The 15,236-nt window shown below is 27.6% G+C and overlaps 1 protein-coding gene across 3 annotated transcripts in view; it reads right to left on the bottom strand.

The window, feature by feature from the left end:
* LOC111030693 (putative glutamate synthase [NADPH]) overlaps window positions 1-15,236 on the bottom strand; it is a 32,154-nt gene that overhangs the window by 13,667 nt on the left and 3,251 nt on the right. For all 3 annotated transcript variants that reach the window (XM_022310336.1, XM_022310334.1, XM_022310335.1), the window contains one exon: window positions 3,825-3,955. In XM_022310336.1, coding sequence (XP_022166028.1) covers window positions 3,825-3,955 — 131 coding nt within the window. The remainder of the gene's footprint in view (window positions 1-3,824; window positions 3,956-15,236) is intronic.

Here is a 15,236-nt window from a genome sequence, read left to right as displayed (position 1 = left end):
CTATATACTACTATTTGAGGTAAAAAAAATGTATACATTTTACACGCCTAATTTGTTATTCCACAACACAGGTATTACAGGTAGTCTTTTAGTTAGCAGAAATAAATATTAAATAATAATAATAACAAACATTTTTTGCTTCGTACATTTTTGAAACATTCAATGTCAATTGTAAGTTATACATACATTTCAGCGTAAAAAAGCATGGCAAATTATTTTAAGTAATTGTGTATATTTGTTATTGTTTTATTTTGGTACCGTGTACAGGCTTCGTGAATTTTTTTTTTGTGTACTTCTGTCTTTTTTTTGTTCAGGTGACTAGCACATTCGTTCATTCAGGTTCGTAGTTAATTTACCCGAACAAGTTACTTTTAAACTCTTCCAGGGAATATTCGAATTATTTATTCCTAAATGGTTTATTTAAACCGGTTTTTAAAAAAAATGTTTGGTTCATCACTGTATAGCTAATAAGTTATGTTCTTCTGTCCAATGTCACCAAACTCATACTGATTGCGATCACGATTGTGAACTAACGTTGCGATCTAAAGTTTTGAGCAATTACATTTTATCTTATCTTGTAAAATATATTCCCCAGTTTATTTCTACCACACAGAGTGTCTGCGATCAATTTTTACCATTAAATTTTTACAATACCAAGTGTCCACGGTATGCAAATCAAACCATAGACAGTTCGAAGCATCCGTTTACCATTCTATTATAATAGTTTTCTAAGTTAAAGTTATTATTTACGTAAAGGTAATTCAATATTTTAAAAATATTATACCATACGATACGTGAAAGTACTTATCTTAAGAGTATTTAAAATAATGTACGACAGTTGAGATTTCCACTTACATGATAGTCTAAACAAACTTAAAAAGTTGAAACTGCGGGGTCAAATAGATAACGGATAATATACATTAACCTGTTGTATAAGATTTATTTTTCTAGATTCTGAGTGTAGCTGTTTGATTAATAATGACGGGCAATCTTTTTTTCCAACACAAATTTTAAGATGGATAGAGCAGAACTTTGACTATATTAGGTATAAAGTTTAAACAGGATTGACATTTTTTAATTTTTCAGTGTTTTTGCCAAAAAAGGTAATTAAAAATGTCAGGTTATCAATTTAAAAGGAACCATTCTATTGGCACACTTCTTAATTGTAAAGTGTCTACTAATGAATTAATTCGATTTATTTATGTATTTTGATATTTATTTCACTTAGAATTAGTAATGACTAACGAAGTTGTGAACAATCTAAAAACTGAATACAATTGTACTATTCGTACTAAGTAAGAAAATCAAATAGTTTATATTTTATATTCATAAATCATTTTAATAATTGTTTATATAATAGTAAAAACGGACCAAACAAATTTTTTTATGGTTTTTCTATAAAATAATTATAGACATATACACATATATATATCGCATTTATCTATATAAAAGTAAAAATGAACAAAATTACGTTGAGCCTATATATGAATATAATATCAGAACAAGTCTAGGTCCAAATCCTGACAACGAAATAAACATAGTAGAATTTTTTTAAATAAGCTATTGTTAAAACTTAAATGTATATACAAGGCCTTAGTTGTCGAAGTAGAAATTTGTAATTTCAAAATCAATAAAAAAATTAAAAAAAACAACCATTTATTTTAGGGAATAAAAATATACTACAGTTATCACTTTACATAAATTTAAAACAAAAGACAAATATTATGAAAGTTCATACTGTTTTAATGTGTTTTAATTTAATAAAATTATAGCTCAATGTGCTGTAAAGTGTAAACTGTAAAGTATCTAAAAGGGTTGTTACCAATGTTGATTGTTGGGTTCACCGGTAAAGGGTGGATTATTTGGTCGTAAGTATAAGTCCAAGTTAACATTATTGACTGTCTTAGACATAGTCCATAAATATTGTTAAATTATTTGTACTTCGGTAAGTAGTTTTAGAAAATAGGTGGAAACTTTTTTTTATTCTCGAATTTAAAAGCATCGCTGGGACATTAATAATTCAGGTGAGAAAAATAATAGATGTCAAAAATTATTAAGGCACCTTGCATACGACCAATGGCACATGATGGCAAACAACTGACAATACTGTTATTCAAAAATGAATTATTATCATAAGATATTCCCATAACATCGACCTTAAAATTATTAATTTATAAAATTAGGTTTATTTTAACTAGGCGTGTAATTAAATACCTAATGTATGCGGTATAGCCGTAAATAAATTCTAAATAAGTATGTTATAATATACCGATATACGTGTTTGAATAATTGATTTAATAGCCATATGTGACGTAGGGTATACCGTATAATATACACTACCAAAATAAAGTAGTTTGGTAAGTTCTTCCAGGAAAAAAATTCATCCGTATACTTAAGTTCCTATAGACGGAGAGAGATTAATATCTTACTTTCTGTATATTGCATTGTTGCACAGTCTAACACATAACATATTACACAACATAAGTACATAAAACATAACCTATCTTAATTACCTATGATACGAAAAAAACTACGACATATGATTTACAAACCATTTTGTAGAATTCAGCACTTGTTGATTTTTAACCACGAGTTAACATACATTTAGACATTTATAAAAATAGATGTTATTTCTAGCACGATTACCTAGTAAAAGGGGAGAAATGTTTTTAGTCTATAATAACTATTGAAAAAAATGAACACACTATTAATACAAATATGATATATATGTGGAAGTATGTAAATAATGCTAAATGTTACACCAATGGAAATGTATCAATTATTTTCAAATGGATTTATTTTTTTCACGTAGGAACTTACCTAGGACTTACCTACGTACGCGTGACTTTTACCTACATTCGCCCAAAATGTTTGTAATTGCATCCTTAGACCTTAACTCTAAGGTCTCTATCGCCATGTATATTTTCAGATCGTTGTACTACCGCTCTAATTATGAAATTATATTTAAAAAAATGTATTTTCTTAATTAGTGAAAAATACTGAATTGGTATAATTATAATTTATAATTTACAATAAATAATAATCTAGATAGTTCACAACATTTTTCCTTTATGTTTTGTATTTGTGACGTCTGCTTCAATTTTAATCAACTTATTTTATTGGTTGATTAAAAAAAGGACATAAATTTAGGTAAATTAGAATTATACCAAAATAAAAGCAAACAAATAAAAAAAGAAAAAAACTGATTGATTCTGTATTTTAGTTATTAATTAATTATAGTTTATAATCAACACTCAGAATATTGTGTCAAATTCTTGTAATTATATAATGGGAACATTTTTAAAGATTCAAATATTTAAACAGTATAATATAATGTGTTACATTTGTATCTTTAAGATATAATTGAATAATAATTAATAATTGTTAAATTATGAATATGTAAAACACCAAATTACTTAATAGTTTGAAACACTATACATTTTAGTTTTTTTTTTTTATAAAATCAAAATTGAACACATGATACGACTACACAAGCGTATGTATATCGTATATATTTACAAAATATTTAATCCTTTAAGTGAATAGATTAGATAATAGAGGAATAATAAATTGTACGACTTCTCCAAGTAGGTATTCGAAATAACTTTTCGGCAATACCTACTTTATGGCATAGCCTTACATAGAGTATTTAAGTCTTAGACTTAGATGTATCATCGCATGATTATTTATTGTTTCCTGGTAAGTCAAACCTATTTTTTTTATAGCCATGTCCACTTCACCCCAGTAAATACGCGGAGTGATATGAAATTCAATTGAAAAAAATCGATATTCTATTTTAGCTTGGTGTAAAATAAATGTCAAACCTTAGCTCGTGGGCGTAAAAAGAATGTGGTATGGCTGTCAATACACCCGCTCCATCACCGGAATCGTTATCGCATGAGCATGCGCCTCGGTGGTTCATTCTCATTGCCAATTTTTGTGCATCGCGAACGATCTGAAAAAAAGACAAAAGAAACAGTTTTGATTAATACGTGTTGACTATATGGGCTTATTTTAACCATTTTTCACAATGGTAAAAGGTTTTTGATTGTAGAAGTCGTATATTATGTGATGTATTATATGAATAATACATTCGTAACTCTTATGTATTTGTTGCACCCCAATTTGTGTGGTTAGTGTTAACAAATCGCGTAAGTGAATTTTACACTATATATAGGTATATAGGTACTATTTTATCTTTAAGTCCAAAGAGAAGTATCAACATTCAACAGTTTAGTTTAAATCAATACTAATATATATGTGTAAGTATGAAAGCGACTTGGAAGCATAACAAGTAGGAAAGATATTCGAGATAAATTATATTCATGAAGTATAGTATTCTGGGATAATTTAACCAGTGAATATTATTTGTATTTTCCAGATATTACTGCAGAATATTTTAGGTCAAGTAAAGTTAATATTTATTACAAATTACAAAAACTTTTTTTATGAAAATAAAAATATTATTACAATAGTTGAAAATTGAAATGCAAACATTAATACAACTATAAGTTAGGTAATTAAATTAAAAATGTGCTTTAATTGCATAACAGTACATTGATTTAATTAGTAAGTACCAATATTGATAGTTATATCTTTATTAGTCATAGAAATACATTACACGTCAATTCTGTATCCAAGAGTATGAATTATATAATAGCATTTCCATTACCTGACCTTTATAGTTCATACTATAAACTTATATTGTTGGGAAGTACACACACAACATTACGGCGTACGTGCACCACAGCCAGATAAATACATGTAATTCGCGAAAAAACATCGTTACAGTAGTAATCTGATGGTATTTTATATATATTCGCACTATATACGACGCAACAATCAAATTTACAGTTTTTGAATGAGTAACGATCATTAATTTGTTTTTCAGATCGTTATTTAAAAAAAAAATTTTCTATACTTTCATAGTAAATACAAACTATTTTATTTTTCTCTTTAAATTATCCTATAGGTACTTGATATTTCATAACTATTATTCTATTTTCGACTTTTGGAGTGTATACTGTATAGTAAAGACCACCCGTGTTTCGAGCGACCCGAAACAAAGAACAAACACGCAAAATCACTAAGGATAAATTAAGTTTTGGGCTGTTAAATATCAACAACGATAAAATGTATAGTATTCCAAGAGAAGAAAAAATTACCTACGTGTATGTGCTGTTTATTATTAATTTTATAGCGTAGGAAATTGCAATATATGTCTTAATTCTTAATTTAAGTATAAGTACTTTTCATTCCTGATAAAATCGATATTTATTGAATCTGGGTACTTAAGTGTATATTTACAATGCATAAATGAATATATTATTTACAGTAGTAGAAAATGGTTGACGTTATCGAGTGAAATAAATTTTATAATATGAGCCAATTGACAATAGATTAAAGTTTAGTTTTGTCTACAAAATTTATCACAAAATACGTTGGTCTAATGATCCTAAGCATACGAACTAATAAATTAGGTATTACCAGAAAAGGTGTAGAGATATGATAAGATGTATGTACTCGTATAGGTTTTATGATATTAATAATGATTTGAATTTTAAATAGCTAGATAAAAAAAACTTCAAAGCGTCGATTTAACACTTGCATAAAAATGATTATAAAACATCTAACGTATTTATAAACTTCTCGTAGTATTATTAAAATTATTAGTTGTATAGGTAGGTACTACAGTTTAGCCGTGCTGGTATTATAGCCATTTAATTAGGTATAAATTATACAATCTTAACTCAACAGTATCGGTACAATACTCACTATTTCGACATTTAAATTTTCATATCTTAGAATATTATTATGTTATAAATGTCATTAATAATTATTGATAACTGATTACAACATAAATAATTACATAATTATTATGTTTAGTAAAGCAGATACTAAACTAAATGCTTTATTAATGACTATTATTAATAATTATTATTTAATTTATAACATTTTTAAAATAATTTAAACTAGAATGTAATTTTACTAATTAATTTTGCAATGAATTAAACAGCATAAGAACCATTTATTTCACTTTCGTCGATAATCATGTTCACTAGGCACCCAAAAATGTACTACACAAAAAATTATATTGAACAAGCATTCACATAATAAGATAGTTCTCATAATATGTATAGAAATAACTTTTAGGTACAATTTACCTTAGTAGTTGCACATTTCAGATCACTAAAATAGTTAAGATGTAACCCTGCCTGCCACCCCGGTATCAGGATTTTATGAATAAAATAAACTAATCATTTATTGTGATCGAAACATTCGAAACATGTTTAGTAACATCTTGATCATTCAAACAATTAAACTATTGTGACATATGATTTTTACACTCTTTAGATAGGTAATTCATAATAGGTACACTTATTTTATAATAATGGCAGATTATTTTCAATAGCTTCGACGCACTTCTTCAAGTACATAATCGACGAATATTCCGCACGATTGAAATGTAATCTTATTAGTGGAATTATTTAACTGTATTATCAGGGGTATATAGTTTTTGGCGAAAGTTATATTCTGTGGTTATACCCTGTATTACAATTAACTAGATACCATATATGCGTAACGAATCAGGCGTACAAAGCATACATTTGTTCAGTTATATATTATGGAATAATTTTATTGGCTTCTTGGCTCTGAAGATTGATTTAATCACTATTTTCTTAAGGGAAAATAATTGTATTATTTGAAACAATTCGTGGACAGTGTGATATGGATACATATTGTTCCTGTCGCAGCAATTATTTTATCTACTAGATAGAGCTGAACAATTTAATTAATCACAACGAAATAATACGAGCTCTATTATAGTTACAGCAGTGGCGCAAGGCCAGAAGAATTTCCTTCCTGTTTCCGGTGAAACAAAATATTATCATCGTAAGACGTTGATACTATAGTTTGCTTTGGTTTTTTTCCAATAGGCATATATTTTATCATACCTACCTACCAATATAAATGTCTTGTGTCAAAAACAATGAACTCGACTTGGACGAAATCCGGAATATAACGATGTTATGAGGTGAAAGACGAATAGCTACGACAAGGGCTACGACAACAATGGTATCGTTATAACTTATACACTATACTCAATAGCTATAACGATCTGGTTTAACTATACCAGAGCGTATGCAAACATATATATGTATTATAAAGATATTTTGAAATAGCTTTTTTCTTCTTTTTTGTAATTTTCTGTAGTCGTATTATATTTTTCGCTGATTAAACAAAAAAAAAATTGAATAGACAATTTGTTAACCGACTCGGAGGAGGAAATGAATGCTGGGCAAACGCCGAATTAGTGGGTCAAGTGTACAACGACAGCGGAACGAGGAAAATCGTTGAGGCACTGCCGCCGCCGCCGCCGACGAGAAGCTATGGTAGTCGGGGCGGGGAGCGGGCGATGAGAAGCAAAACGCAGTTGGCAACGTTCGCGCCGATCGATCCACAAGTTTCCCGAACAAACGTCAGTCTATGAGCGTTCGGATAATAAAGGGTGTTCTCTGCAAATCCTCCCTCATAGCCTATCGGGCGCCACGGTGCTACATCCCTAATTTCAATGGGACCACCACCGCGCTCTAGTCGTGGCGCCCTGAACTCACCACCCACCACACACCATCATCATTATCACGATAAAAAGCACAATATAAAATGAACGGTATAAAGCCATCCTGCTACAGGCTGTAGAAGGAAACGTATTGAATAAGGGAATATCATATTTTTATTTTATAACTAATATCGTATTTTCGTATAAAGTTCTGTTAATTTCAATTTAAATGCACAAATTATTTAAAAATCCAAAATCCAAAAATATTTGTGAACAAATTATTTTAAAATCGTTGTTTCCACAAAAGACGTCATGATTATAAGTTAGGTGCAATATGTAACTCTAAACAAACCTATTGATTTGGTAAAATTTAAAATTAATACCAGGAAATTAAATGTATTATTTCTTATACTAAAATTAATACGAAATGATAGGTACCTACAACAATTTTTTAAAAAACAAGGATAATAAACATACTTATATTCAGCTATAGGTACGTCGTACCTTCATAATTTGTAACATGACATTCGATACATAAATAATTTATATAAATCAGATTTAAAACAAATATGAGTTAGATTAAAGCTATGATATATTAGTATTAATACATCCGTTATTTAAAATGTGATATTCACTGATATTTTACAGCAAGTACAAAAAGTGAAGTATGAAAATGTAATGCGTGTCTTGCGTTAACATTAATAAAGACAATGCGTGATAGGATATAGCTACTTGACAGTAGATACTAAGCAATACGACTTTCCAAATATTGAATAAAATAATATATAATATATAAAACGAATAATTTGATCATAGCCAAACCTGCGGATTCACTAACTGATAAAAAATTGGTGATACGATGGGCATACAAATGGAGAAAACACGTGCCCCGAGAGTGAGATAATTATCAAAACAATTTTAATTTAGCATCAACTATACATAAATCTATAGATATTAACATATAAATTAATTTTAAATAAATTATGAAAATGCGTCTGGTTGTCAGATATAATATTATAATATTATAATATTATTTTGTACAAGTTATTATAACCCTGCAATATAGCGTACCACCAGAAACACGTTAAACAGTTAGCACCTCCGGGGGTATGAACCCAGAGGTCATACGTATAGACTATAATATAGCAAACCAAAAGTTTGCTATATTATAAAGATTTTTTTAATGAATTCCGCCCAGGTCATGGTCACAATATTCTCCTCCCTACCTAACCACATGTTATCAAATGATATCATTAAATAATTAAAGGAACTTTAACCGTTGAGCGTTGACATAATAATATTAGCTACTAATATAATTATCAGATGATTAAGTGTAAATATACTGCTGTACCTGGTACCCACATTTTTTTTACCGTCCAGCGTTCATGCGCTTTAATACAATAAATTTGTTTTACCATTTATTTAGTATACAATAAATATATAAGGATGCTAATTCATATCAATGTGCTTATTTTATACATCTATAGTTTGAAGATAACTACAATAATATAGGCTAAGAATGAAGTTTGTTTGACAAATAAAAGATAATATTCATGATGTTTTTTGCTAATAGCCAATTAACAATTATAATCAATCTATCAAATACTTAAACTAACCGAACCAGTTATTCAAATTTACTATTACATAAAAAATACCTACGTTGTTAAAAAAATGTCAAAATAATTATTTTTGTTCATATTCAATTCGATAATTAATACCATATGAAAAACGTAAAAAGGCCTTGTTTGTTGAGGTTGACATTGAATGTGAGTAATAAACGACTGTATAATTGGTATATTATACATATATGTACATTATAACCATACATATAATATTATAAACGCATACACGTCATATATAATATTTATGTATTACTTATATGCACATAATACATACCACACAGATATTCTCAAATAAATTTTAATTATATTATATAATAATATAATCTAGATGTATGAAGAACAATTTGAACAAAATACCTAAGAGATTACAAAACATATAATATGTATATATATTTAATATAAACAGGCAATTTTTTTTTAAATACCTAATATAAAAAACGTCTTTTTGTGGCGTAACCATTAATTTTTTAAAATATGTTAATGCTCATTTACACTTCGAATGGTTTGTTTAAAATACGTATTATCTATATGAAACTCATAATTATAATCTCACGTATTAGGTTTTAGGTTAGTACATTTTATTTGTTTTAAAGATGTATCAATTTTTTAAATTTGAATTAGGTGTAATGATTCATAAATTGTTAAAAGCAAGTAATACATTTAACTCATTGATGTAATGTGGGATTCACTGATGTAGATATTATTCGTATTTAAAAACTTTTAATTTTATGCTTGGTTATCCAAAATTCATGAATACGTTTTCTTTCATGTCGACTTATACGTATGCGTATTTATAAGTGTTAAATTTGTTTCCAGAGTTAGCAACATTACGTGTACCTGGTACCTACAACAGCTACAATAATCATACATTTAAAAATCATTGATTTTTTTTATTATTTGTAGAAAATGATGTCGTTATTATTCCCTATTGTAGTCAAATAAACATTGACTAACACAATATTAGCATTGTAGAAGGTACACTTATCACTCATTTATATATAAATAATTCATTGTTCATATACATATTTGTATGTATGAAAGTTTTTTTTTAATGAAATACTTATTCTGTATTCATGATCTCATGATAAACCATTGTCTATATGGTGTATTACAAGTATAACTAAAACTTAAACCATAAAATAGTAACAAATAAACTAAAATATGCTATTGGAGTACCAAATGTTTAAGATTTTAATTAATAATTGCATTCAAAATAAGACAGCGAGTGATTTAATGTTGTTCAGATATAATTATTTTTTTGTATCACATATACGTAATTTACGTACACCGGATGACAGTTAAATTTATAAGTTATCAGTTATCACTGTTTGATTCTTGGTAATTTATAATACTAAAAAAACAACAATTAACTGACTTAATTCACAATTTTAGATTAAAAACAGTAAATCAAAATAATGGCTCTTTATAATTAATGATTTCTTTGAAATTATTATAATTTCTCTTCTTTAAAGAGATAAATATAATGCATATCATTAATTGAATCTATGTGAAGCATAATGTGAATAATAATTAACCAAACATTTGCTTAGTAAATGTTTCAGTATTACAGCTTCCTATGGAACAAACTGCATTACTGCCAAATAGATACTATACATAAACACGGTGTCATGTAGAATGTTATTGGAAATATAATGTATTAAACTTAGTTTTAATTTATTTAATTTAGGTATATATATTTTTGTTAACTATTGCAAATGTTTAATACCTATTTATTAAGAGGACGCCACACCCGCATGCGTTGTCTCCGTCTTACAAACGAGTAACATACCAAATTTACGCTCATCAGTTCAAGTTGTATGCCGTTAGCTTAGAAATTAGAGTGAATTAACCTATTATGAAACTTGATGGTGAGAACTTTATCTGTGTTTTGTTGGAAGTTTTTTTACAATAATTCAGTTTTTAAGTGAGTTATGAGCATTTTTAATTTACATTTATTATACAAGCATACCTCGCTTAAAAACTGAAGTATCGTAAAAAAAACTTCCAACAAAACACGGATAAAGTTCTTACCATCAAGTTTCATAATAGGTTAATTCACTCTAATTTCTAAGCTAACTGCATACAACTTGAACTGCTGAGCGTAAATTTGGTATGTTACTCGTTTGTAAGACGGAGACAACGCATGCGGGTGTGGCGTCCTCTTAAATAAAATAAACTAATAGGTAAATTTATGAAATTAAATATTTCAGTATATTAATTTAAATGCAAAATAAATCATTTAATAAAATATAATATAATACAATATATGACTCGTGACACCGGCCTATGCTTGTACTCAGAACATGTTACGTGACTGATACAACCACCGCGCCACACCAGGCTATTCAATAAAATATATTATGTACAGTATAAAACTACTTTAGTAGGAATTTGGGATAATAGGTTACATTGATGTAAACATTGTAAAAAGTATATTACATGTTAATAATTATATTTTTGTTATCAATAATAACTTCATTATGTAGGTACCTATTTATAATACATTAAACTAATCTACATAGTCGTTTATGTTTTCTTATTTGTAAATTTGAAATCCTTTCACTTAATATTATAAACATTAATTGCGCGTTAATAGCTTTACCAATATAGTACTAACAATGTTAAAATTTAAATGTTGTTTTATTACCATTTCTGAATTCATTTATGTAATATGAACATTTTTAATATGACAGGCGACAGCTAACACACTTCAATTAATATTTTCGGAATTTATTGAGAGTGTACGTTTTTTAGAATTTATTAAACCTGTAGTAGGAGTATAATATGCTATTGATATACACAGGATAATTTATCTACCCAACTCTTATACTGCTCACACACTATCTGAAAATATTTAAATTTATGTATTTTGAATTATAATATTACATAAATACAACAGAAATATTAGGTTGGGTCACATTAATAATTTATTATATTAGTATGTATTTATTATTATGACCTAGGTATAATAATTTTACTCAAAAATTGTAATATTAACCGTTTACCCATGTATATATTATTTATTGGACATGGTTATTAGCAAAAACAATAAATTATTAATCGAAGAGTGTAAGTTCAGAAAAAACCCAGAAAAATACTTAAGACTCTCGTTATAACTCAAGTAAATGTATAACTGAAAAACAAGGAGGATTCTATTATAACTTCAATTTTAACTATTTAGTCAACCACTAGAATTGTGTGGTAGATATATTCAGTAATAGCTATTAGCTATATTTTAAACGATTGAAGATATTTTTTTTTTACAACTTTTAAAGTACATTTTAAATTATATATACATACTTCAGTCAAGTTTGCGTGACACAAATTTTAGTATTTTGTTACGTTTTGTGGTGCAATAATAAAGGCAAATTATATAATAAGACATATACGTAATGCAAAATGTAGGTACCTATATAAATAAATAAAATTTGCATTTTGAAATGTTTTATTTTCTAATAAAGATTTTTGAATGGGATCTTGAAATTCTTCATATAGGTATAATAGATGCCTTTCAATAATACATTTTTAAACTTTATAAACACTTAAATTATTATTAAAAAAGCTTGCTTATATTGTTATTTTATTTCCACCAACTTAAAAAAGTTGATTTATTAAATACATGAAAACCAATTTGTGGCAATATGTATAATATAGGCTGAACAAAGTGTTTTATTCATTGTGACATGGCTGGACAATAAAAATCAATACTTTTCCGGCCTATTATTGTGGGCAAAGACATTGGCAACAGGTGTTATATACGCTTAGATACATTGTTGTTTGTACAGTTATAGTGGTAGGTTTGACGACATGAACTATGAGCACGTATTGGCAACTAGATCGTTGGGCAAAACTCGGACAATCGAATTTTGAAATTGGGCCAACACACGTAAATAGCCACATACGAAAATAGATGAGCTATACGAATTAATAATTAACAAAACAAATCAAATATCGTCAAATTTATTGTGATTTAGATTGTTATGTTCCAAGCAGGATTGCTGAATAGGAAAAATGATTCAAGTAATAGGTAGGTACCTATAATTATAATACACTGGTATATATGAAGGTAGTATCTATACTTATAATACGTGTCTTAATAATTAAAACTTATTATTAATTCAACTTTTCTCCACGTATTTTGGGTGATGTGAAAAGAGGGAGAATAATGTATCTTATGCAAATTTTCTAAGACCACTACCGCGTTCACTTTAATTGGGAAATATCCCGTGGTAAGAAGGGGAAGGGGGAACATGTCTTGGTTAATGACATAAAGCGACGTTAGCCGCCTGGCTACGGAATGTGGCAAGAATACAGAATTAGAATTTCGCAACAGTTTTTTGGCGATTGTTTTACGAATTTTTATTTATTATATTTACAATCGAGATTACAACGTAAAAACGTAAAAACAATATTTTACCAACTCAAATTAGACGAACATGAATGAACTGACATTAGGACACGATGAAAATACTATAATGTGTGGTGGGTGTCAAACAAAGTTTAAGGAAAATATTTTGATGACGATGGATTTTGGAAGGTACTCTTATACGCTAATAGAATATAACAGAACGCTAACAGAACCGTTTCAGAATATTAAAACTATGTATTATGGATAATAATATAGTACCTATTTATTTTATACCTATTTTAGGCCAATGCTAATAAGTTGTTTTTAATTTATAATAAATTAGGTCGCCAATTTGAATTTAAAAAATCATCAAAAAAGTTCATAAAATATAAATTAATATTTCAGAAAACTGATGGTTAATAAGCATAATATTGTGCAATGTTTTTACATAGTAAAATGGGTTGTTATTTCTATCTATAGGTACACACGACACCCGCAATACGCCATAATACGCAATAAAATACTAAAAACTTGTATTTTATCAACATAAGAAAATGTTTCAATAACTTAAAAGAACAATATATATTTAAGCATTTACTTCAGAGAAGGCCATGACTCGAAAATCGATTTTTTTAGGCAATTGTATTTGTTCTATGTTTCTGTTGCAAAGAATTGGTTCGTTAAAAATTATAGCAATAAGCAGTGCTTTTTTTGATCAAAATTGGAAATTGATTAGCAGGTATTGGAATTTATTGCAATAAATAGCCATGGTGAATTGAAAAGAGTTTAAGTTTTGTACAAGGATTATATAATTAAAAAAAAAAACAATAAGAGAACCGCACAATTATTACGTTTAAAAACGTTTTTATGGTAGGTAGGTTATTAAAAGCTGACATTTGTACTTCATAAAAGATATTAATTTGAATATTACGGTTTTGAATAGGTTTATAGTAAGGGAATATCACGAGGCCGAGAACCTTCATAGTATAAATATCAATAATAAAGTAGTATGGACACAGGTATTAATTTTTAATATTCCACAAACATGTAATAAACTAATACAATATTACAATGTACCTAAGTTGCAATATGAAGGTATTAAAATAAATACTGTACAAATGGATAAATATCGGAAAATAAATTCAAATAACAGGTAACAATAATTATACAAGCAGATGTCTGTATACAAGTTTTTATATGTTATAGTTATAAGTACCTACATGTATGGTTAAATATTTCGTTAAGAGGGCACAATTTAAGTGAAAAAAAAACGGCATAAAAACATGGTTTTGTACTTCAAGTAATAGGTACTTGGGAATTTCATTAAAGCTACCTATTATAAAAACTATAGAAGACAATTTTATCTAGAATTATACGAAACTCAATTTTCGGTATTTTTATTTATTAGTTTAATAACTAAAGGATAAAAAGTAAAAACAACTTGAATTTCATCATGAAATTGGACAATAATTGAAATACAATATCAAAAATCGGGCTTCTTACGATTCTAGAAAAAAATTTCCCCCATAATATTTTTATACTATAAACCTTCAGTAACTCAAATTACTTGAAGTACAAAACCATACTTTTCGTTAAAAATCGTTATTTTAAATTATGTACATTTATTTTGTAAATTTTATAATATAACGTCTAATTTTGTTTACTGAATGATTAATGTTGGGTTTATATCCCTGTTTATATTTAC

The sequence above is a fragment of the Myzus persicae genome, unplaced genomic scaffold, assembly GCF_001856785.1.
Source record: "Myzus persicae strain clone G006 unplaced genomic scaffold, MPER_G0061.0, whole genome shotgun sequence".
Classification (NCBI taxonomy): Eukaryota; Metazoa; Arthropoda; class Insecta; order Hemiptera; family Aphididae; genus Myzus; species Myzus persicae.
This window is presented reverse-complemented; position numbering and strand designations above follow the sequence as displayed.